Raw genomic sequence first — 27,500 nt, forward strand, 5'->3', positions numbered from 1 at the left:
CATTTCTTCTCAGGCCACCATCTTAACATAAAAATATCAATTTTTTCTTCTATGGTTTTACGAGCATTGCGCATTGTCAGTCCCCAATATTTGGTTCAAGAAATTGAATACATAAGAAAAATAGGGAGAAATTTATGCTATCCTTCACATATATTAGATATTTGTTATAATAAAGCCCACAAAAAGTTTTATAGTGTAAGTAACACGTAGAAAGAAAATTCTAAGAACATTCTCAGTTTGCCATATTTTAACGGATTTGAAACCATTAAATCATTGTTCAAAGCTTTTAATGTCAACCTTGTTTTTTCCTATAATAACATACTAAAAGGAATGTTAATAAAAAATGGCCCCAGAGAAAGCAACAACATAATATATAAAATTCCATGTATGGATTGTCTCTCATTTTATCTCGGACAGCCTAGCAAGGGCCTAGAAGTAAGGCTAAGCCAGCATAAATATTCTGTAAAAACTGGGCAAACATCTAATGCAATATTCATTCATTTAAGTGAAAACAACCACCGAATAAATTGGGTTGGTAGTTCAGTAATTGCAAGGTCAAGAGATGTCTTATCACGAAATCTTTTTGAATCTGCTTTAATACAACTTACTTTTCATTGTAATTTCAATGTTAGTCGTGGCCTTTTTCATTTAGATTAGACCCTTGTATTTGTAACATGTTTAAGAATGACCTCAAAGATATAATTACAGACTTAAATAGAAATTAGTTGCCTTAGAGTTATCTTCGTTGTAATGTATGTCTAACATGTATTGTGAATATGGTTTTGTTTACCAAAGTTCTGAATAGCTGTCACCTATAATCCTTATTTACTTATAAAAAGGAAGAGAAGATTTTAAGTTGTTATGGAAAGAGAGTGGAGATTTCGTTAAGTGGGACTCAGTTGCAAGGGCACGAGGAAATCATTTCATTATAGAATCATGAAGTTTCATGGTTATAATGGTTTATTTTGTACTTAGTTAACTTAAAGCTGAAATATCTTCCCTCTTTTGACATTAAATAAAGAGATGCTGGATCCATGTGGAATGAAGTGTGATAAAAAAGTTATACTTTAATTATGAAATATTTAATTTATTTTATTTGGTGAAGAGAGCTGCCCACGTTTCATAAAGTATCATGAAGAAATATCTTTTAAGAGTGCTATCAGTATTCTATGTTTGCTCTTTGTTCCTATTAGGGATTTATAAAAGTATATAAGTTACTGCAAGATTTTTAAAGCGCCAGGAATAGTAAGGCTAAGAAAAAAAGAAGATTAAAAGGAAATGTTTGAACTTTTATTCTTTTCTATCAGGGTAAGTGTGAAAGACTGGTTTAATTTTACCTGGCGTGACCCTAGAACAGTGTGTAACAGCTGGAACACAGCAATAGCACAAACGACGGAATGAATGTCTCGAGATATGTCATCGTATCATAAGGCATAAAAAGTCGGTTTTGTATCACCCTTTCACTGTCAGTCACCAGTCACCATTAGGATTTCCCTCCCGAATGAAAAGGGGGTAAAAAAGTCTCCTCGCAGGTGACTTATTTAGAATTCCTTTCGGTGTGAAACCACTGGTGAAGTTTTAAACTTTCCTTGAAAATGAGCAAACAAAGTTGTAAATTTAATCAAAAGTTGTCGACTTCGTCACCAAGTTTAATTTGAAAAGGAAAACTGTGGACGAGGCAGAGCGAGGGAAGGAAAACTAGGCTTTGAAAATGTCAGATATTTGTTAACATTTCGTTCGTCGTCAACCTCTCTATTCTTGAAGAAGAACATTCCAAAGGAAAAGAGAAGTTATGCAATTCTATAGAGGTCTAAATAAGATGCTAAACATTTCTGACTGCTTACGGATCAATTATTATTGCAAATCAGTGCTTGCTTGCGCAGTGAAACAGAGTTGAATAATACTGAATGGGAATATTTACTGCTGATTTGGCAATCACAGGTAGAAAATAATCTGTCTCACATGCCACTGGAAATGTATAGCGTTCTCTTCTTATTTTTCATAATCATCATAGTTATTTGCGTTATCCCATTAGAGGAGTGGCTCCAGAGTATTAATTTCTCTTTGTACTACAGCAAGCCTTTTGTGGAGAGGTTGCTAGACGACCCACTCCTGTTGACTGACTAGAAGTATAACAGAAGCTCAATGTTCCACTGAAGGAGGAAACATTCACTGAAACATAAGTATAGGGCCATTGACCTAGCGAGGACTCTTCTGTATCATAACGAATGACTTGCCATTCTATTCTGTGAAAACTAAGAGCAAACGGAGAACAGGGAACAAGGAACAAGGACTCGGCAAACAAATAAATATTTACATACACATCCACACACCGGCCCCCCGTCCCCGCGCACATAAAAAACAGTGTAAGTTTGAAAGACAATCAAGATGGTGAATGGCGCTTTGAAGCGGTATGAAAGTTTTGGTCATCGGCATCGACAGAAATATCAGTATTAGGAAAAACCTTCCACAGCCTCACAGCAAAAAGAATGAAATTTCTTTACAAATACTTTCCTCGTGACTCCGTGAAAGTTCGACTTGTATTACCGAGACGAAAAGTACAGCGCACACACGGGAATGATAGGAGTTGGAATCTCAACTACATATAAATCTGGGCACGTCGTCTTGTTGTCGAGTCGATTTCCCTCAACTTTTAAAAAGTGAAGAGTTTGCTACCTCCAACGCCTGAGAGGTCTATTTGTAGTTTTTCTTTTTAGTCTGTCCCCTCGCACTTTATTCTGTCCGCACTTTTCTTGTCCTCCCTCAGATCTTAAAAACTACTGAGCCTAAAGGGCTGCAAATTGGTAGGTTGATCATCGACCTTCCAATCATCAAACACTCCAAATTGCAGCCCTCTAGCCTCGGTAATTTATATTCTTTTAAAGGTTAAAGTTAGCCATAATGGCGCGTCTGACAACGATAGCGGACAGGCCACCACCGGGTCGTGGTGAAAGTTTCATGGGCCGCGGCTCATACGGTATTATATCGAGACCATCAAAAGATAGATCTCTCTTTGTGGACCTTGGTTATATGTTGTAGCTGCTGTACAGGAAACTCGATTGCGCCGAAGAAAATTCGGAGCATTTTTTTATTTGTTATGATTTGAAATTACAGAGATGTTTCGAATAAATGAAAGGAAGAGCAAAAGTGTCATTTGAAGAGGAAATTACAAGTGATGCGGTAGGTTATTTATTCTGAAATATGGTGGCGTACATTTGAAGTCTACGTGCCCCAAAGGAACTCGTACATCAGATTAGCGTGCGTACACAAGCGGAACGGACTCCCTGATGCTTTTACTAATCCCAACCCTTAAGGGAAAAAGGGAATGAAAGAAGTGAAAGCGAGCGCCGGTTTAGAGATCGTACACGTTATTGAAGGTAAGAGAGAGTGAGAGAGAGAGAGAGAATTCCATAGTTTTATGTAGTGATATAGGATAGTATGTCTTTTTTTATCGAAATATTTTATATTTGTATAAGCCTCATATGCCCCCACATGTAATTCTAACCTCGGTTCGCCTGTAAATTAATTATCAAATAATTCCTTTTGAATATTGAAGATTATGGCTGTAATGTCACTACATATTAATTACACCACTTTCGAGCTTTCATTAAATGTGTTTAATTACATGAAAGACGTGGAGAGAGAGAGAGAGAGAAGAGAGAGAGAGAGAGAGAAGAGAGAGAGAGAGAGAGAGAGAGAGAGAGAGAGCGTAAAACTTAAATTTCATGGGGCAAATTATGCAAGATTTTAGGTCACAATCAAGAGATAAAGAACCAGCTTTCTCTTGATTCACGCTGTGAAAGTGTGGCTGGAGAAAAACTAATAAAACATAGACATGGGCCAAGGTTTGTTTGGATATCAATACAGAAGTTCATTGTATAGTAATGACAACATGAAGGTAATCTTCTTTTCTTTAATTGATTGGTTTGCAGCAAACAACTTTGAACAAAATTGATTGGCACCTTTGGGAGATTTCGTGTGTTCTCCATAATTTTTCATTCTCATCGTTATGTTTGTTGTCAGCCAATCTCAAAATGACGAGAACTTCCATGTCTTAAATGGGTGAATAACAATGATGATAGGCATATGTCTATCATCTCGTCTTCACACTGCAAAGTGTGTAGTTTGACAATCCCCCGCTCGGAAGTCATTGTCCAGCCAATACTCACTTAAAAAGGAATAAGAATTCGGAATTTCGTACAATTTGGTCTGGTGGTCTTTCGTACGGTCGTCTTTTGGGTAACAGTGCTCGTGGTTTCTGCAAAAATTGTACTGATTTCCTCACAAAAGTTTCTCCATCACAGTTTAGCCTTAAGACAGTCGTGAAAACTGTAAATTTGCATATATAAAAACAGTTTACTGGCAGTTGGATTTGTATGCTGTAAATATAGAAATAAAAGAGAGTTTTATTCAATAGCACTGAAATCTTGTTATAAACTCTCCTCCTAACTAACCTTATCAAGCAATCTTTATGTCCTCATGATAGGGGTCCCAGGTAGAGTGCATCAAGAGGGAATCACAGATAACGGATCTATTCATGCATTCATGTGTTACAGGAATTGTTATTCTGAAAATAGATAACAATTACTTCTGTTTATCTTTCAGGTGCCTCATTAGGACAACTGTCTTGATACTTTTAATTGTTATGGACGATCTTAAATCCCGAAGTGGGGAGGATAGGAAAGTTGTCCAGTTGCCAGATATCATTTTAATCTAGAAAGGCTTCAATGACTTCACAGGGACATATTCAATTGCTGTATCTCTGGCTCGTAGGCAGGTAGTGCTGTCAGTGCACCTCATTTGGTGCACTGTAGGCATTATTTAAGGTTCTTTGCAGCATGCCATCGGCCTCTAGCTGCAACTCTTTACTGTACCTCCGTTCATATTCTCTTTCTTCCATCTTACTTTCCATCTTCTAGCGTAGTGCAACTGCAAGGTTTTCCTACTGTTACACTTTTCAAACCTCTTTTATCTGTTTCCCATTCAGCTTTGAATGACCTAACAGATTCCAGGACTTGGCCTTTGACCTAAATTCGATATTATATTCTGTTCTATTATATCTCTCACGCACGACCGTACCCGTCACAGATGATTAATAACATTACAACGAACGACCCTTCGCAGCACAAATTCTTCGGCGCATTTGTCACTGGAAGGACGACCCTCTTTTATGGGGTTCCTGCAAATATCATTTGAAATTTAATATTCTGTGTATCTTCATCTTAGTTTCTGAATATGAGTCATTTGAAATTTATTTTGTTTGATGATAAATTTTGGCGTCTGCAACGATAATTATTATGCAAATTCAGTTTTCAGATATTTTTACTCTAACTCTAATTTCTTACTTTGTATGTTTTCAATAGGATATTCATTAACTTCTAATCGGTTAATTATTCAAAAGCCACCAAACATAATTGAAATACCACCATTATTTAGCCTTTCCTGTCCTTTTGATTCCCATTTGTAGGAAGCATTTGTGTTTAAAAAGATTACAATAAAATCCAAAGAAACAAGAAGGTTGTGTGGGACCTTTCAGTCTACGCCTTGAAAGTTTCACCATTTCCTGAATACTTCAGAAAAGTCAAGAAAAACAAGTTTATTTCTGGATTTTGAGACTCATTACTGAAAAGCTTTTTCTGCATCAAGAACGCCCCTAGAAAATCGAAAGAAACAAGCCTGCCAGTTTTAAAATTCTTTTAGTGTATACTTTGATCACCGAAGAAGTTATGATTTTTTTCCAGGGGTCGCATGGGCAACATTTTTGGATGGGGTGGCCCCCTTCCGCAATCTTGGCACGAACAGACATTATCTCTCCAGCATCAGATCCTACAAAGGATGCGAGACTTTGGGATGTATCCTGTTTTACCAGCGTTTGCAGGCCACGTTCCAGCTGGCCTAACGAGGTACTAGTTGTTTCTCATTTTACGTTCTCCATACAGACGTTTCTTGATGTCTTTATTAACTCCAAAGCTTCAGACCGTAATTTTAGATTTTTATTTTTGTAGTTGTGAAATATTTCTTATATGTCGCCAGTCTTTTTATTTGCACGTTTTTGCTACAGAGGATGTTCAGGCACTGAATACGCAAACACACGCGCGCACACACACACACACACACACATATATATATATATATACATATACATATATACATACTACACACACACACACACACACACACACATATATATATATATATATATATATATATATATATATATATATATATATTTATTTATCATTAATACCTCTTGTATAAAAATACTTGTGTAAAGAATAACTAAAGTATTGCCTTATATTAGTTTTTATTGTTTTAGACACGAAAAGGGGCGAAAAATGTCGCTTCCAGATGTTTGGAATAATCTGGAATGTACACCCAAGTCCAAAAAAGTACATCTAGGTTCAGTGATTGATATGGTGCTGCAACCGTCATGGTTATCGAGGTGAAAATACTGTATTTATCACTGTATTTAATTTTCACAAGTAGATATCGCAGGTTCCTTCTGTGGAGCTGACATGTTTGCAGTAGACGATTATTGGATATTTTTATTTCTCCGTCTTTATTCCAGGGTGTATCCAGAAGCAAACATCACAAGACTGGGACCATGGTCACATTTCAACTGCACTTACTCCTGGTAAGCCTTTCGATAAAATCATTTTTGGTTGTGATTCCAAAGTTGCGGTGGTATACAATAGATAAAAGAAACATTGAGGTTTCCTGTGAGACGTTTCTTTTTCTTTTATTGCGTCTAACGGATAAAGGGTGGCAGAGATGACAATAATTACTCGACAGAAAAGTAAAAATCATTCTCTTCTTCAAAATTATCGGATATACATGGTAATATCCTGTATACTATTACAGAAAATAACTGCAGTATGTAAGATAACTCTCTGATTATTTTTGTCTTTTTGACTCATACGAAGTTAGGTGAAACCTTGAATGGAAGTTTTTTATTTTATGAACTCTACTTAGGGCATGTTTACAAGTATATGATATTTTTTAATACTTTTGCAGACTTTCTAAACAATCGAATACACATCAGTAACACCTCAGAGATTAAAGGTACCATGTTTAGTTATATGGCTTATATTGCATACAGTATACAATCGGAGATCACACAGTTACTTCTTCATGGTCCCGAACTTAAGCACTCAATAAATAATAATGATGCACTATTGAAAGAAGAACTTAGTTCAATACTTTTGTATTTTTGTTTATGTGTCGTGAAAGTTATAATAATAGTTGACTTTCGATAACCTAAGTTTGCCTCTTTCATTTCAGCACTTACTTGTTGGATCCTAATGACCCATTGTTCCAGGAGATTGGCAGTAAATTCATAGAAGAGGTAAGTGACATATTTTCCATGGTTTCGATCCTAAAGCCTGTTCGAGTTCTTAGGAGTTGCAGTGCTCACAGGAGAAAAGAATGCCTCACTTTCTGCATAACGCCTTTTTATTCGAATAAGTCTAACAGTTCTACCACAATTTCTTTGTGTTTCGTACAGAATCATAAATAAGCGGATTATTTTACATTCTAATTACCATTTTTACAGAATGAATATGGCAGGGAGCATAGGTGTCAAAGTTCTATTTCTGACTCACGGCAAAAACACCTAATAATAATAAAAAAAATCTTTCCACGGTAAACTGGTTTAATTTAGCAGGGAAAGCTACGCAGCTCAAAATTGTTTACCAACTTGTTATCTAATAAATTATACATCCATTCTCAGGAAACAATCTAAGAAAATTCTTTATTATCTTTTAACGTCCGTCATGTGTTCGACGCCATTCATTAGATTCAGGCACGAATTTCTTGCTTATTATCTCAATAAGGTCGATACCAATAAATATATTTATTGGTAATTAAAATACGAATTTTATCTGCGTTATTCTGGATGGTTTGGAAGAGTTAAGAATATTTTCATATCTTGTGGTAATGACTGAGGCAAAAATGTTCATGAAAAGTTTCAGATTACTTAAAAAGAGACTAGAATCTAAAGCCAACATCAGGGATAGTCTTAATTTACGGCCTTTGAATTACGCATGATTCTATAAGAACGAATCTGAACAATTCTGACCTGGGGAAGAATTTCTAAGATTTTCCTCCATACGTACGTATGAACCTCGGACTAATTTTTTAGATTTGGGTAAAAATTCAGGTTCAGGTTTTCATGGAAATTCTGGAGAATGTGGCAATTAGTTAAGGCCCTTCTCATTTAGTTTCATTAATGGTTCAGGTGTAGGTTTTCATGGGAATTTGTGAATAGTTCAGCCCCAGGGTAAGGACAGTATCACTGCAATATAATGGAAATTAGTAAAAAAAAATTAATGCAAAAATTACAGTTTGGTTATCGCTTGAACGCTTTTTTTTTTCTTTTTTAGTCCTGAATAAAGAATCTGGGAATAGATGCGTGCCTAAAATGTGGTTTTATAGAATTAAGCGAGAAATGAAGCTCGATTCTTTATGAAAGGCTTTAGAAAGTTTGGCAGTGATCTAAAAACTACTCAATTTTAGTCAGTGATTTTGGCACACATTTTCCAAGAGAATTTCAGGAACCAGTTAAGAACCAAGACCTCAGATACTGCTGAGGGCAAGAGACCAGTTTCCTTAAGAATATCAAAATAAATTTGAGAGTGAGGGTAAAGGTGAATTCATTAGGCTATGGTTATGATTCTAGTACGATTCTCTGTTAATAGCGATTTTCGGACCTTTCACTGAATAACACAAATCAATCAGATAGGTGTTCTGCATCAGCCTACGGTATGCATCAGCGTGCGGATATCATATTAGGAAATTAAATTTAGGTATAGAAAATATCCTCAATGTTCAGGATCAAAATTATGTTCATTGACCACACTGGGCTGTATAACCTTTTTTTAAAATTTAAATCTAATCAGAATCTCTAAATATCTACTCACCCTTTACAAAAATTATAAATGCAATTTGTTTATAAATAAAAAAATATTGTAAACGTAATTTTGAAGTGCATATAAATTGTCATTTTACCACATTTTCTTTTTCAACTGGATTAATTAAGAAATATCGGCGATATTAATTAAGAGCCATCATATGAATTCTCACTCTACAATATTTTTCTTTTTAAATCCTACTTTAAATCTAAAAAAAGGCTGCTGTGTCCATATGCATTTCTCATGAAGTCAAGGTTACTTTAAAAATATTCCCAAGTACACCAGACAAAGTTAGAGTTCTAAATATGGCTTCATTTTCCATATTGTGTCTTTGAAGGGTGTTGCCCTTTCAGAGCGAAAATAACATTTGCAGGGGAATGTTTATACACGACGCTCGTTTAGTCTTATTTTCATCCCTGTCTTTCAAAGGACTGGACCATTTTGCTTCTTAATGCAATAACGTCCACGTACTTCATACATTTCAGCCGCATGTTATGTTGATCTTACCTTTTACCTGATTTTGTTTAAGGAAAAGACTTGATTTTTTGTTTATTCTTCGGAAAGGATTTTTCGAAATTACTACCTTCTGTATTTTTTTCCCGTTTCGAAGGAAAATGGTTAAACACGTGAGCTTGTGCGAAATCTCATTATCAGCAACGGCTCTTTGATACACTTAACATACGTTCATAGCGGAAACACTTACATAGTTCAACAAAGGATTTGGGATTATTGCTTAGAAGGCTAGCATGTGTTATAATCCTCTACAGCGTGAGAAATACGAAGTAAAACAATATGCCACGCATTCATCAGCTAAATTTCATTTACTACAAAATAGAAATTTTACAGGTTCTATGAAAATGATTTTAATCATTTTCATAGTGCTGTGACTAACCGTCTCGATGCACGAACCTCATTACAGTACCGTCATTCTGCAGACTTCAATAGGGGCCAGTGGTGAGAGAGCCATTTGTCATGCAAAAAAAAAAAAAATTAAAATGAAAAAAATAAAATGAACATGTAGGGTTTTCTGTTTAACACCGCATTCTATTCCTTGCAATTTCCACATACTTAATTTATGGTTTCCATCTAAACCCTACAGCACCTAATCAATCATACATTTGTTAATTTGATTATAGAGCAACTTTCTTTAATTTCGCTCTTTTGAGAACTCCGCTTTCTTGATTATCAACTTTTTCATTGTGAGATATGGTGCATAACCATTTTTTTTTATTTTACCAACTTTAGCTGCATTTAGTCAAGTAACGTTCAATACTACTGAACCTAATCGTAACTCGCATGAATTTGATTCCAATAATACTGTTTTATCATACTCTTGGTAAAATATGCTATGAATGGGAAATTAACTTTTTACAACCAGATACATTTTTTATCCGTATGTAGGTATACATGGAAATAAATTCTGCTACAAAACTAGAGAATTATATAGATTCCATATATACACATATTTGGCATCGTTGTGAGCTGTCTGAATGTCATGCCACGTTCATTTCGGCCTCCTCATAATTTGTCAATAAACAGAATTACTGTTTCATACAAAACATTTTGGACGTACCATAAAAAACACAACCTAATGGGTTATGTCTGTTTGATCATGCGTGCCACAAGATTGGCATCATCCCTGTCACTCGGTCGATGTGGAAATATTGTGTACAGTGCTCCTCTCACGATTAACATGTTCCCAGTGGAAGGGTGTTCCATCTTGTTGACAACTGGGTGCTTTGTCCGACAACGACACATAGCATGATGTATGATCACATTCTGGTGCAGAGCTATAGGTGGACCGATGTCAATGATGAAGCCGAGAAACTGTATTTCCATGCCTTGTTTGAACTGTTTTTGTTTATAATTATTTAACCTCGTATCAATTGCATCCATTTCATTATTTATTCTGAACGCTTGATACACGCTGAAGACAATTGTGACCATAAGCCACGGAACATATAATTCAATTTGTCATTTAAAACTATTTAAGTAGTTTTATGGGAAACCGTAATGGAGGAAACTAACTTGTGCAGCTACTAACTGTGCATAAAAAAATATTCAAAAATAAATATGCATATAATTTTCCCCTTTACAAATGGAGCCCACTTTTTCCTATTAACAATTCATGATTATAATGCATGCATTATTTGGACCATATTACCCTGGAAGAGGATTAAAATTCAGCGTTGTCGAGCTGAGTGATGGAAACATATTGTGAAAATAGTAATTTATTTATTACGTTCAAAAGTACTGTAAATGAATGAGAAAAGGTTTATTCATATTAATGCAAGAATGATAGGTTTTCTGGCTATTTTAATTTGTGTCTGTCCACTCTTGTGTAAACAGTCGAAAGGAGGATATGAAAGGAAAGTGGAATGTTTGACAATGCAGGTGATGCTACAGCGCTGATCTAGTGATAAGAGAGCAATACTGAAAAATCGGTGGAAAATGTAAATATATGTAAAAGTACAAAGTTGAAAGGGAATATTGGCAAATATCAGGTTATAAAAGTATTGGCATTCATAAAGATATAATAGCAAATGCTAGTATAGATGAAGGAATAACTGAAGCTGTTGACAAGCATTTGGAGTGAATCTTCAAGGCCGCCCTATGATGGGAGAGACTCTTACGGGCTGCTCTATGAGAAGAGTCCGTGCTGGCATAAGGCCAACTAAATCTAAAACAGCAACAAAAAGAGAGACCGATTTCATAGAGTATTCAGGCCCGTACCCAGAGTGTTTTTTTGTTTTTGTTTGGGGGGGGGAGGGGGGTGCTTTTTCCCAAAACTGGACCTTTTCTCCTATAAATTTCATTGCATATATAGGTATATACAAGAAGAAATGCTTGAAAATGTTATTTTACTTGTATTAAAAAGAAAAAATTGGGTATGCGGTCTATGTCCTTCTACCCAATTAGATGTAATTCAAAGTACTGACTTTGGTTAACAGAATTTCACATATAATGTAGAAAGTTTGCACTGAAATTCATAGATATTTCTTCAGTTTTGGACTTCCAGAATTATTTTGGGGAGGTCGTTCGACTACCCCGAAACCCTCTCGGAACAGGTCTGGTATGGCAGACCAAGAAAGAAGATAGTGGGAGCTGTGCAGGTGTGGAACAGATAGAACTCATTTCTTGGAACGCATGTGGGGCTTGCTGAACCAGTTCTTCTTTATGGAGTAAAGCTGACTTGGTGGGGAAAAAAAAAAAAAAAAAAAAAAAAAAAAAAACAACTGCATATAGTTGAATTGCTCTCTCATTATAAGTGGTGCACGAAGGAATATTACAAAGACGGGGTAATATGCTTAGCTTATTCTATATAATCCGGAAATCTTGAAAGAAAAACTTCACTCAAGGAAGGGATGCAGCTTTTATCCAGTAGTCAGAGGATGATGTTGCTCTCTGAAATTACAGTACAACTTTTTCGCGGATGAACCGTAAGAAATTACGAAATGGAAAATGTCAGCATCTGCACAACTGTGCTGCTCTTCTTTTCTTATATTTTATCAATATCCTTTATTTCAAAATCAGAGGCCAACGACATAGGACACTAAACGCTCTTTTCTAGCTTAGACCCGAAGAAAATGAGAGAGAGAGAGAGAACAATATATATAAAACAAGGAGAAGGATAGGGTTCACCCAGTTGAAAGGAGAAATAGTTGAAGTTCGGATAAAAACAAGAGAAGGAAGATAGCGCCTCAATGGCGTGGTTGGTATGGTGTTTGTGTCCCACCTCGGTGGTCGCGGATTCGATTCTCGGTCATTCCATTGAGGAGTGAGAGATGGGTATTTCTGGTGATAAAAGTTCACTCTCGACGTGGTTTGGAAGTCACCTAAAGCCGTTGGTCCCGTTGCTGAATAACCACTGGTTCCATGCAACGTAAGAGCACCACACAAACAAACAAACAAGAGAAGGAAGTAAAGTGATAAATTTGACAGTAGCGTGAAGGAATTTTTCACAGATGTTCATCCTTAACGATTGATCCTTCTATGTCTCTGATATCAGTGATGAAGTTGGAGCCCTTATTCTCGTACTAGTATTTGTATCCCGTATAAAAGAATGGTGATGTAAAAGAGAGTCAGGACGGCAAATCCCGGACATGGGAACGTTCCGATCCGTCCTATTGCTCTTACCAAGATGTCGGTTTTAAACGTGGGATTTAGTGCCCGTATATGGTTGCTTCATAAATAAGTAAAAAATGCGTCGAAGTTTCTTCGGCGCAATCGAATTTCCTGTACATCGTATAATCAAGGCTAACAAAAATAGATCTATCTTTCGGTGGTCTCGGTATAAAGCTGAATGAGCCACGGCCCACGAAATTTTAACCACGGCCCGCTGGTGGCCTGGCCTATATCGTTGCCAGACACGATCATGGCTAACTTTAACCTTAAATAGAAATAAAAACTACTATGGCTAGTTGGATGCAATTTGGTATGTTTAATGATTGGAGGGTGGATGATCAGCATACCAATTTGCAGCCCTCTAGCCTCAGTAGTCTTTAAGATCTGAGGGCGGACAGAAAATAGTGCTGACGGAAGGACAAAGCCGGCACAAAAAGTTTTTTTTTTTTTTTTTTTTAAGACTAGTACGATTCTTGCTTTGTTGGACCTCACCTTTGACTGCCTGTTGTCGTAAACCTTTTCAGACTCAATATTCTCCGTAACCTCCATAAATGTCAAATTCAGACAAGAGAGAATATGCAATATCCGAGGATGAGGGGGATGGCCAATGGGCCAAAACACATTCAAGTAGCTTCTTCGCTTCCAACTTCATTCCAGAAATTATTATAAACGTTAAGTGAAAAAAAAAAAAATAAAATAAAAGAGGAAGAAAAGATTAGGAAAACCTGGGAGAGGCATATAAACATGCACGTTTCAATGATCAATCTTTTTCTGACCGACTCTACCACTTTTAGATTGTTCTTCCGTATTTGATGTAGTACTGGGAAAATAGTGATGTTGTCAGCCCAGCTATATTTACTTGGAGCACCGGTAGGTAATTATTGTGGATATCCTTTTCAGTAACAAAGAGTAATTTGGCCATATTGTACCCTATAACGTGAGACTTATTTGTACTGAAACGTCTCGGCTGACATAATTTACTGCTTTATTTTGACAGTGAGGAGATAAGGAGAAATAAATGTCACTAGTTCCCATAAATCACTGCCGTAATCGTGGAATATTGATAAATGAAAGTGTTACATAAGCTTCTGCCTCATGAAACGTAAATAAAGGGCAACTATACCAACGATTGCCGTGTGCTGGGCTAAGTTACAAATACCTTGATACCATGAACAAATTTGGTTCTATATAATAACATTTCTTACCTATAGCATGATTCAGTTTAGGAGCTTTCGTGTTATTTTCACGTTTTAATTGACCGAACGCGCAAATCAGCATCACGTTCTCCATTAGTTACCCATTGTGTGTTATTTATTTACTCCGTAGGGAGGTAGCGCCGTCAGTGCACCTCGTGTGGTGTACTATTGGCATTACTTACGGTTCTTAGCAGCGTGCCTTCGGCCCCCAGCTGCAACCCCTTTCGTTTCTTTTATATCTACATACATACATACATACATACATACATACATACATATATATATATATATATATATATATATATATATATATATATATATATATATATATATATATATCAGGTAAAGAAGAGGCCAAGAACTCTAAAAGCAAAGCAAAGCCAAACCAAGCAAAACAAAGCAAAGCAAAGCAAAGCCAAGCCAAATCAAGCTAAGCCAAGCCAAACACTCTAAAACCCAAGCCAAGACAAACCATGCCATGCCAAGCAGTCTAAAAACCAAGCTAAGCTAAGCCAAGCCATGCCATGCCAAACATCTAAAAGCCAAGCACTCTAAAAGCTAAGCCAAGCCAAGCCATGCCATGCCAAGGACTCTAAAAGCCACGGCATGCTAAGCCATGCCATGCCAATAACTCTAAAAGCCATCCAAGCAATGCCAAGCCAAACCATGCTATGCCAAGCACTCTAAAAGCCAAGCCAAGTCCAAAGCCCATGCCCCCCCCACAAAGCAGCAAAGCAAGCAACCAAGCCAGACAAGACAAGCACTCTAAAAGCCAGCAAGAAAGCCCAAGCCAAGCCAAACGAAGCCATGCCAGGCACTCTAAAAGCTAAGCCAAGCCAAGCCAAGCCAAGCCAAGCCAAGCACTCCAAAAGCCAAGCCAAGCCAAACCATGCCATGCCAAACATCTACAAGCCAAGCCAAGCCATGCCAAGAACTGTAGAAGCCAAGCCAACCCATGCTAAGAACTGTAGAAGCCAAGCCAAGCCAAGCCATGCCATGCCAAGCACTCTAAAAGCAAAGCCAAGCCAAACCATGCCATGCCAAGCACTCTAAAAGCCAAGCCGAACCATGCCAAGCCGTGCTAAGCACTATAAAATCCAATCCAAGCCAAGCATTCCTAAAGCCAAGCCAAGCCATGATATGACATTAACTCTTAAGCCAAGCCAAGCCATGATATGAAAATAACTCTTAAGCCAAGCCAAGCCATGATATGAAAATAACTCTTAAGCCAAGCCAAGCCATGCCAAGAATTCTAAAAGCCAGCCAAGCCAAGCCATGCCATGTCAATCACTCTAAAAGCAAAGCAAAGCCAAGCCAAGCCAAGCATTTCTAAAACCAAGCCAAGCCGAGCCAACCCAAGCCAAGCTCTAAAAGTCAAGCCAAGCTAAGCCATGCCATGCCAAGCACTCTAAAAGCCAAGCCAAGCCAAGCCGAGCCAAGCCAAACCGAGCCAAACCAAGCCAAGCTCTCTAAAAGCCAAGCCACGCCAAGCTAAGCACTCTGAAAGCAAAGCCACGCCAAGCCAAGCCATGCCAAGCACTCTAAAAGCAAAGCCAAACCATGCCATGCCATGCCAAGAACTCTAAAAGCCAAGCCAAGCCAAGCCAAACTATGTCATGTCAAACACTCTAAAAGACAAGCAAAGCCAAGCAAAGCCAAGCCCTGCCATGCCAAGCACTCTAAAAGCTAAGCCAAGCCATGCCAAGCCAAGCACTCTAAAAGTCAAGCGAAGCCAAGCCATGATATGCCGATAACCCCAAAAGCCAAGTCAAGCCTAGCCTAACCATGCCGTGCCAAGCTCTCTAAAGTACACAATCATGTCTAAACCCTATGTATGAAAGCGACTACAGAATGCAGAGTACATAATACTGTATAGCATTAACGGGTGGGAGGGGAGTGGGAATAAGGACTTGGGGAGTGCAAATAACCCAAGGGGAGTCTATATTTTACTTATAATAATGACGGGGGAGTGCAACTCACACGTATAAATGACCGGGGAATGCATATTCCTGGGGAGTGCATACCAAACGCTCCCAAGATTACTAGACCAGCACGATCCAATATTGGAGCCTTAACTCTTCAGAAATTTGCCAGGCCAATAGAATAAAATAAAAATAAATACAAATGTAAATGAAATAGTAATTATTCTACAGTAGTTGGAACCGCAACGCAGCACAGGAATGAACAAACTCTATACTAAATACTTGACAAATGGTTCTCTCCCATTCTTCATCGCTCTTCTTTATAACTTTTTTTTCCACCCCCTATTCCCCCTTCAGAAACCTTATCTTCCTTCCGAGGGACCCTTAGGGTTTTCTTCTCCTAGCCTATCCCACTGTTGTTGTTGCACGTTACCAACTGCACTGTATTATATCATATATGTACTGAGCAGTAAATTAAAAGATGTGACAATAAAAAAGGACGCCATGATAATACGAACGTATTTTTGCAAAAGAGGGAAATATCAGGCTACGGATTGAAGGATACATTACGGATAGGAATCTCTGAGATGAAAATCTTCACTTAATATTTCAACTACCGGTTATATGGATGATAATAACTTGACACAAAGCCCTGGAGGCTACGTATTCCGTTTCAAAACGTCGGCAAGACGAAACGAGAAAGCTAATTTTAACAAAATGTTATATAACACCTCGCTCGGGGAGGATTACACATTTTCTCATCAGTTTGCGCGTTTATGTTAATTAATGCGCAAGACAAATATTGATGATAAAAATGAAAGGTTAATTGTAAGTTTTGCAAGACCTTTCAGTTGGTGATTGGAAGACCTTTCAGTTGGTGATTACAAGACCTTGCGGTTGGTGATTGCAAGACCTTCCAGTTGGTGATTGCAAGAACTTTCGGTTGGTGATTGCTGGCATATTATTATTTTCCCAACAAGTATACAATTAGATTCAGTTAATCTTTGATTAATTTCAAACATTTCTTCAATGCTTTCCTTCCCAGGTTCATGAACTTGCTATCGCGATAGTCCTTTGATTAACGTTGACAAAGGAACGTTACCAGTGTGTGTGTGTTTGAGTCCTGAAGGATTTTCCTTCTTTGTTATCCAAGATCTAGTGATTTTTTTCATTTTTACAAATTTCCATTTATTGTTTTTATAATGCAGACATTTTCTTTTTTAAATCAGACTTACTGTGTGACTATTTACTGTACCTGTCTTAGTTTAGCAATTTGCTGAAGATGTACTTTATTGGTATCAGCCTTTTCCTGGTCGGGCTCCTTCAGTCCTTGCTGAACTTCTCACTTTTATATAAAGCATTTATCACGTTAGCATTAAGTTTGACTCTAGCATGATTCCCACTGTTAGACGAGCACTATCGAAAGCTTGCAACAGGACTCGCAAGTTCTAAAGTCTCTGGAGGCTGTCTTTTACGAAGGCTGAGCAACTGGAGAAGATTTATCTGGCTACTTGTGGCATCTGGATACTAAAAGAAAAAAAAAAGTGCCGTCTTCCTTATTCTTTTGAGTTTTTTTTCCCAAGGAGCGACTGTTCCTGTCAGGTACTGACTGAAAGGCTGACCATAATATGACCTATTCCACAGTTATTACCTTTTCATGACCATTTTTGGAGGTGAGTTTGAAACGTCACGTAAAATCGGCCCAGCTTTAGGCATCAGACTTTTATCGTCAGGCTCCATGAATAAGCGTTCACTGAAAATGCTTTGCTCACAAATTAAACTCCATCCGTTCATTAACTGATGCACCGCACATAGGCAAAATAATTAGTTTTGCAAGGGATGTTATTCAGTAATTGCACCAGCAGCATAGAATATAAATACATGATGATTATCTTACCTTCTAATCTTAAGCTTTCCTAGATCCAACCGACCCTGGAAGTTACCGCGCGCAGTTTACAATTTTAACCCTTGAATATAATTATGTATTTTTTCCATTACAGCGAAATTACAGCGTTCGGGACCTACATATCGAATGTACATACTAGATGATTGGTTAACATTGGTTTGAGTCTCTTGGATAAGTAGATATTGCCATTTAATTACCTATTGAAAAATCATTACATTTGAAAAAGAAACCCACAAATTCAATTTGTAACTTGTTTACTTCTGAGTAAACAAGTTACAAATTGAATTTGTGGGTTTCTTTTTCAATCTTCAGAAGAAAACTGAAAGAAGTTTTTGTTTGGTTAATCATTACATTGCCATAGTGAATAATTAATTAGTTATATCACGACTGTTAATAGTAGCAGATTGATTGCTACAATGAACAGTTCTTCGTCACTAATTGCTATAATCGATGATCGGGAAATTACATAGCCAGTAATACTCAATTAGTGGGGGTTTGGCATACCATTTGAGGCGATTTTTAGCATTTGGTATGAGATTCTTCATGCCTGATGCAACGCCGCCGTTTGGACAACATTGCACGAACCGCAGGAAATCAACTGTATCATTTCTTTCTGTCGATAATTAAAAATTTACGGTTGCTAAACAGGAAGGACTAGCCTATGCTCATCATAAAGCAAAAGTTAATGGCATTCTTTTATCTAGCGTAAATATGACATGCTTAAAAAAAAAGAAGGAAAAAAAAAACACACACACACTATTTCCCTTCAATAAAACGACGAACTTTAGGGATAAGACTCGGAGTCGTGGATGTAGTGTGTAAGGTTTGATATTTCCAGATTAGAGGGCGCTTACTAAGGTTATCGTAAAAAACATGCAAAAATACTGCTGTTCTTTGCCCAAGTGACAGTAACTGTCAGAGGCGTTACGATACTGCCCGTGCCATGCCATATAATCCATATTGATTCCAGCCAGTCGCTAAAGTGTAATGCCTTAATCAGAGGGGCCGAGGTAATGTAAAAGAAACTAGTAAACAAACAGAAATAATTACGGGAAGCAGGCTTGTGAAGCTTAAATAGCAAGGTTACTTAAAAGGTTACGCAACCGAATAACAAACAACTCTAAAGAATGATGAGCATATTATTATATGATCTGAGAAATCGTGTGATTATATCATTGAAAAAATGAGTCGAGGTTTCAGTATCGAGCTCAGTATCCACAGAAATTAAAGATGACACCCAACTCTTATCTTATCCAGGGTTTAATTTTAGGAGTGAAAATTATTTGTTATCTCGTCCATTGTGGTCAAACATAATTGGAAATGATATTTTTTCAAGAAAAAGCTCAATCTGCCATGATTGCTTCATAGAATTCAGCGCTTTATTTTTCGGATTCGGATATGGTTTTACTCTTAATGTACGAAAAGTGATTCCGCGTGTGATTTGCAGTTCACTGTCCCTTCAACTGTGAAAATCAGTCGTCTTATTGTGTACTTTGAATGGTCTAGTATGAAGCGTAAGACTATTCAGACTTGATATAATTCAAACTATGGTCTTATACTTCTGACATTCCACTCAGCTGCGATTTGAATTTGACTTAGAATGTGTCAACCACTCTTTCAAGTTACGAGGTTTCCTGAGAAAGTCTAAGAGATTGTTAAAGATTACCTAAAGTGGTGCAAGATTACTATAATTTACCATGAAACTATTTTCCATTGAGGAAGTGGGTAGTTCTAATGCAATAAAAATCTTGCAAGAAGAACAGTGAATATCAAAGGAAAACCTGCAGGATATATTGATGAGTTTAAGAAGAGTAATTTTAACACGATGTTTCAATACATTAAATTTCAAGTTCTCAAAAAAGTTGTAATTTTTATGGAACGTCCCTGATAATTGTTGAAATGAAAAAAAAGTACCACCAAAAATGGAATACTTTTTGCTTCTAAAGTAGATCTTAATCTAGGCCAGTTTTGCTCTTTTATACTTTAAAGAAAATTTTAAATTTAATTACTATATGATAAGGCATTCAAAAACTTTCTGAGCACTTTTCTATAAAATTGTTAATTTAGTTTCTGCTCACTTTTTACATGAAATGTCAGCTATTAAGTAATATGGCCTTATACACAGAGCATTTCAAACACTTTCCTCTTTGCAACATAGAAATCATCCTCCTCCTTGATGAATTCTTTATTCTCCATCAAATTACCACATAAAAGCAATTAGTTTGTTTCTAATACCTTTTGTATATTTAGCCTTCAGTTTGTTCCAACACATTTCTATGCGAAGAGTTTGGTAACTACTAAAAGTACGTCTCATTTCTAACATTTTTCCGCGCGGAATGACATGTACTAATATCAATCACATGTTCGCATGAAACATACATACTTTTATGTATAAAAAATTTTCTCTTTAATTGCAAACATGTTTCCAGATAAATAAGTTTGCTAGTTTCCAGCACCTGCCCGATGAGAGGCTGATTTCTACGCTTGCCTCATCTTTCAGGTGAAACATTTATCTATCTTAAAAAATCCCCTTACGTAAAGCATTATTCAATTCTAAAGACGGAGAAGGAAACGTATGTGTGGGATTACTCTTTCATGGTTTTCATCTTCATCTCAGGAATTATGAAGCGTAGTCTTTGATATGATACTCATATTGCTTTTTATTTTTCCTTATCGCATGTACAATGACGTTCTTTGGCTTAAGTTTTTCGAAGGGCAACGTCGAAACCCTTTGAGATATGGACCAGCGACTTATTTTTCTCATTCCACCCTTTTTGAGTCAACTGAAAATGTAATGAGTTGTGGTGCTATTAAAGAAGCTCTCTTGAAAACAAAAAACCGTCTGTTTCAAAGGATGAAACACTTTTTTGAATAACAAAGGCACCTTGCTTTTTATTTTTTTTATTTTATATTATTACAAATTCGTTGAATCATTTTGCTGTTAGAAAGTTCTATGTAGATCCTGCATTCGAAATATGACGAAGATGTTATAATGAATTCCCACTTTTTCCTGCGGAGTAATTTTTTATGCTATAACTCTCAACCCATATGGGATTGAGACCTATTAAGCAGACATGTCAAGGGTTAAATAAGTAAATGAGCGTAATAACCGTATTCTGTGAAACAGGTATGAAATGGGAACTCACGAAAACCGTCATAATGTACTCCGGCTTCACCACTATCAAATTTAGTCTATAAGGAGGATTTCCATGTTATTGGTCAATCATATATGTTTATTCAGCAAATGTTGATTTATATGCTTCAGTTTTATACGAGAAAATATATGAGAAGTGCCGTTTCGTTTTCACACAATAGGTTTTCTGACTTTTTTCCTAGTCACCAAATTTATCGCTCCAAATATCATCAAATTTTACGGGTGTTAAGTGAGTACAGTAAAATTCTCATTAAAAAAAAAAAACGACAACTAAAACATACCTGTATATGGTCCCGTAGAAAGAACTTCAACGGCAAAGGTTTGTAAACCTGAAGCCAGTCTAAGAGCTATTTGGATGGATGAAAATGAATTTCGTTGTCTCTTTCAAAACATTCATCGGAGCGTCTCGAGAGCATTTTTGTGACATCCCGACAACCAAAGGATCAAAGGATCTCCTCCCTTCCCTATTCCTTTTGAATATCCCGACAGTGAGGCGTGCCACCTTTTTAAAGGTGACTTGGCCAAAACTAGAACTTCCTTACAGTATCAGGTATAGTACGGCCCTCCAGGCAATTTGGCCTGACGAGTGTATGAAGTTTTCCCCATGGTTTTGACATTACGGGTAGCGTAAAACGCAAACATACACACACCCATATATCTGTATCTATCTATCTATCTATATTATTATTTATCTTATCTATAGATGCAATATATATAATTATTTATATTATATATCTATATATATATATATATATATATATATATATATATATATATATATATATGTGTGTGTGTGTGTGTGTGTGTGTGTGTGTGTGTGTGTGTGTGTGTGTATATACAGAGAGAGAGAGAGAGAGAGAGAGAGTTGAATGGCATGTCATGTGTAGGTGTTATAACGGATTCAAATGAACCTTTGGCGGGTGTATGAAACAGCTCAAGATGACGATTTTATTCTTCACATAATTTGTAAATCAGAGTTCAGTGACCGTTCATTGGTCTGAATCAGTGTGAATATCATCTTCAGAGGAAGATTTCCCCTCAGGTATGAATGAATTCCAATGCATTTTAATCACGCAATTTATCATTGTCTTTGCCAGAGGCATTAAAAGTACTTTCTCAGAGTTTTGGTCAGGAGAGTACAGTCCTTTAGACGAGCTTAATATATTAAACAAATAATATACAACCGACCTGTGGCCAGCCCTGCCTAATATACGTCTGCCCATATCTCCGGGGGGCATTTTCCCGAGATGTAACCGAGTACTGGCACCTTTGCCTGAAAAAAGTGGGACGTCACAACTCAAAAACTAGCCATAGAATTTTCTTGAAATAATCCCAACATGTTTCCCACATCTAATTCAACCTTACTGAACTTAACCTAACCTAACATAGGGGCATGGCAAAAAAGCACGGAGCGGGTGCCATACTAGCATACATCTCTGGAATTTGCCTCCGGCAGAGCTGCAACAGTCACAAATCTGGGCCATGTCAATCTTTTCTTTCTTAATATTGACCTGTACTTCCCAGTGATGGGCTGAGGAAATGAGATGTCTGAGGAAGGAAAAGCAGAGACTGTTTCAAGGGAAAGTGCTCGGTAGAAGGGACCTTATGCCAAGGTATATGGAAGTGCCATGAAGCAGTCAAGAAGAGAGTGAGAGGGAAAGAAACAAACCAGATAACAGAAAGTGATAAAAAACGCAATGGCAAATAAGGAGCTGGCCTACCTGAATGTCAATGTAGAGAAAAATATTATGATATGTTATCCAATTACAATACTTTCCAAAAATGACTACAATGAAAAGGCTTCAAAAGATGAGTGAAGTTTCTTATTGTTTTTACACCGCGAGCAAAAAGAAATATATAAATCCCAAAATGAAAGCGCTTTTTATAGCTTTTCTCGTTTTCTGCCAAATCAATTAGAATTAAGGGGATTAAGATCGCCTGCAGAGATTCGGGGAAGAGTAACCGACGTTAAATGAAGAGATTCCAGAAGACAGAAAAATGTCATCACCGCGCAATTAATCGGACTATATATTGCCTAACCCGGGAGCATATTCCCCAACTGTAACCGAGTACTGAACCTTCCTTGAAAAGCGGGACGCCATATTTTTAAAACTAACCATTGTATATTCTTGAAAATAATCTCATCAAGTTTCCCACACCCGTATTACATCGTAGTCACGCTTAAAATAACTTAACCTAGCCCCACGTAACCTAACCTAACCATGAAAAAAAAAAGGGGGGGGGCGCTGGTGCAATACCAGTATACATCTCGGGACTTTGCAACCCGGGAGGCTGTTTTTTGTATCAGGCCTGTTATTTGGAATAGCATTGTCTAGTTTATAAGATATAAATTCGAGATTCATAAAATACCCATGTGTCAATAATGTCTTAATGCCCTAATCACATAAACTGGGAGAACAATTTTTATCTCTTCTGATATTTGAATGAATAAGACTCGTCCATTCTGTATCAAACCTGAGAGGCACAGGATCGAATCCTGGTTCTCGGTGATTACATGACATTCTTTAAGTTTTATATATTCATATATAACGTCCTCATTATTCTAAATCGGACATGCCTTAAAAAATCCCGATACTTACCATATACAATTACTTTTAATCAAAGTCATTTCCAGGTTAAAGCAGTTCGTGGTCAGAGGTTATTTTTGACTTAATTTTGGTGGCCCGGAAATAGTGACAAAACTATAGTATATATATACTTATCTATATATATATATATATATATATATATATATATATATATATATATATATATATACACATATGTATATATATGTGTGTGTATGTATATATGGAGTATATATATGCAGTATATATGTATATACATATATATATATATATATATATACTATAATATATATATATATATATATACACACACATAATAACAGGACCTCATATATATTGGATGGTATCTAACGGAGATATTCGGGAAAAGTTACAAGATATCTAGGACTGACAGTCTTCATCTTTTGATATATATATATATATATATATATATATATATATATATATATATATATATATATATATATACATATATATATAGTATATATATACATATATATTTAGTACTATATAATATACACATATATATACATATATATATATATATATATATATATATATATATATATATATATATATATATACACACACACACCACACATATATATATATATATATATATATATATATAGATATATATATATATATATATATATATCACATATATAATATATATATATATATATATATATATATATATATAGTATATATACACGTAAGTCGAGCTTAATATATACTATACTGTACTATACCATATACTAAATTATACTATAGCCTACTATACTAGTATGCTTACATCAGTTACATATACTGTTATTTTAAGTAAAATTTAGTGCTGAACTGGAAAGGGTCGAACTGAATTATTATCACTATTCATAAATACCAAAATTTACTGGCTACGAAAGTCTGCTAACCCCCCTCCCCCCCAAAAAAAAAAGAAAAGAAAAAAAGCGGGGGATGTTTGCGGGGGCGTGGTCGAAATACGAAGCCAGCGATGAATTATATAGACTGCGGAAAATCCTTATCAATTAAGAGATACGATTGATTCTTGGCAAGAAATGACCAGCTCGCAACCGATTTTCTCCAAGAGTTAATCGCCTTTTGAAGGTCACCTAATAAATAAATCTACCAACTTTCATTAAGACCCGTTATCCCGTTCTTAAGATATCCTGCTGTCGCACATAAACACGCACAGACAGTAGTGATATAGCGTTCTCCAAATTTTTTCTGTTGATTTTATGGTAGATTAACATTTGAACTGAGTTCTTATCATCAAATCTTAAACATTTATGCGGTGGGCGCGGGTATGTTTGTATGCATGTATGCCAAGTATGTATGCTATATTTGTATACTGCTTATGTATATCTATATATATATGGATTGTATCGTATATTTATTTGTATTAAAATTTAGAAAATTATATATTATATATATATATATATATATATATTATCTGTGTGTATAAATGGAGAAACAGATACGGATAGAGAGAGTTAGCAGAGTAGACAGGGAGAATATATTGGAAGAAGGCAGGTTTCCGTGAGTGGTAATCAGGGTACTTATCAAGACAAAGCGCCCTGGATTAATGAAGCACATTCCAGCAACTTCTTAAAACGAAGTTGAGGATTTTATGGCAAAACATCTCGTAAAAAAGATGGTCTTACTATCCTGATAAGATTAATGATCTTCGAAGACTATTTTTGTGTCTGTGGAGAGAGAGAGAGAGAGAGAGAGAGAGAGAGAGAGAGAGAGAGAATGTATTCCTTCTTCATTCTGATATCTACTGTTACTTATGTATAACCTGAGATAAGATTGGCAGAACCGTTCCATGGGAGTATAAGAATCGATGCAGTTGGTCTTTTACCAAGACCGAAAGTGCTTTCCTGTATATAATGACGATTGTAGATAGATCTACGCGTTAATGTATCTAAAATTTTAGTAAAACACGAGTAGCTAAAAATCCAATGCGACATATAATAAACATGTTTGTTACAGTAGTTACGGAGATCATGACCAGTATTCATCATGAAGGACAATTTCTGTTTATTCCGAATTGAATGAAATATTAAAATTGTATAAAGGACCCATACAGTGAACGATTGTATGAACGATTGTCTGAACGACTGTCTGTATCGTCCGCAGAAATATTGTGTATGGGCTTGTTTGAATGCAAAAGTGGGCGGAGCTTCGTGTCTGAACGATCTGTCACGACCAGGGTGCTGGCTTGCGACTTTTGTCTGTCATACACAGGTCGTCCAATGTTTGCCGTTATAACGCTGTCTCCTAAAAATTATGCCATATCTTCCCGAGACAAAATCTTTGCCTAGACTGAAATCGGTGCGGAGATCGTTAGTGTGTATGTTTGTCGATGACGACAATCGTTCAAACAGTCGTTTATACAATCGTTCAGTGTATGGAGCTCTTAAGACGAGATTTGGTCCATTTCATTATTTTCTTTACACTAGTGATGACGCAAACTCGGAGAGAAACCAACTCAGTCTATTGCCACAAGTAACTGACTTTGCTTTTTCATATGAGTGGGATGTAAGATTTTGCTTTCTCTTTTGTGAATTTTATTTGTCGTATAATCTTTTCATGTATCCATGCAAGTGTCCATGGATCACCAAAAACACAATGAACAATTGTAAGGTAGTAAAAATTGCTTTCCAGATGTGACAGCAGATCTTGTTTTACAGCAAGCGCTTTTCATATAGTGTGGTCGACGTAATGTCTTTTTTTCCAGGATGCCTCCATAACCATCCGTTTAAACTTCATGGAAGAACCCTTGCCTTTTGCGGAATGACATCTGTAATTCCATCCCGTGTGTCTGAATTATGATAATTCATTCTTTTTTTCTTGCTTTGTGTTTACAATTATTCATAAAACGTAACTTCCCTAAAGGAGGCTGTTTACTCTTCGTTTAAGCTGAGTCTTACCCTTTTGTCTGTTATAATTACTCGAGCTATTTTTTTCCCTGCTCTCGGGTTTAAAAGTACAAATGTAGCTTTTTTTATACTATTACATCTAAAATGAATTTAGTTATCGATCCATTTGCTCTCCTACTTAGTTTAAACTCGAACTTGGGGTGACAGAAGACCCAGTAACCTTACTGAGTGAAATAGGAGCCCTTGTGTGAAAGTAGAGTAGAGAGAGGAAATGAAGTCTGGTACCGCAGAGAATAGTAGTTCAGAACCGTTGTTGCTCTCACGGTTTGTGCAACCAAGAAAACAACTATAGCCTGGAGGTCACACTCGCTTATATGACACCCATCCTAAATGAAAACATTGTAAAGAAGAAAGAGAGAACCGATTTTTAATATAAAGCAGATGTGACCAGTATCAGTTTCCAGTTCGTATAGTATTTCCTACAGATGACGAAGAGACGGGCGAACACACACATACATGCACACACACACACACATGTGTAATGAAGAAAATTTAGTGTTACAAGTAGCCTTCGCGAATTTCTGTAAGTATATTAACTCAACTAAGAATTAAACGAGAGAAATAATCGTCAGCCCTTGAGCAGGTTTCAGTTGACGTCTGAGAGATGCTTTGGGTGGAAAGCCCACGACATTACCGATGAAGCTACCGTAGAAAACTTTATCTCCTGCTCAGATATCAATTAGCGTCAACTTTTAAGCACACTTTCATAGGTAGGCTTTCTCACACTCTAGTACCAATAACAATGTTAGTTTTAT

General features: G+C 36.5%; 1 protein-coding gene across 3 annotated transcripts in view; it reads left to right on the forward strand.

The window, feature by feature from the left end:
- LOC135217328 (alpha-N-acetylglucosaminidase-like) overlaps window positions 1-27,500 on the forward strand; it is a 266,886-nt gene that overhangs the window by 65,048 nt on the left and 174,338 nt on the right. For all 3 annotated transcript variants that reach the window (XM_064253128.1, XM_064253129.1, XM_064253130.1), the window contains exons 6-8: window positions 5,742-5,903; window positions 6,569-6,634; window positions 7,282-7,345. In XM_064253128.1, coding sequence (XP_064109198.1) covers window positions 5,742-5,903; window positions 6,569-6,634; window positions 7,282-7,345 — 292 coding nt within the window. The remainder of the gene's footprint in view (window positions 1-5,741; window positions 5,904-6,568; window positions 6,635-7,281; window positions 7,346-27,500) is intronic.

Source organism: Macrobrachium nipponense, chromosome 7, assembly GCF_015104395.2.
Source record: "Macrobrachium nipponense isolate FS-2020 chromosome 7, ASM1510439v2, whole genome shotgun sequence".
Taxonomy (NCBI): domain Eukaryota; kingdom Metazoa; phylum Arthropoda; class Malacostraca; order Decapoda; family Palaemonidae; genus Macrobrachium; species Macrobrachium nipponense.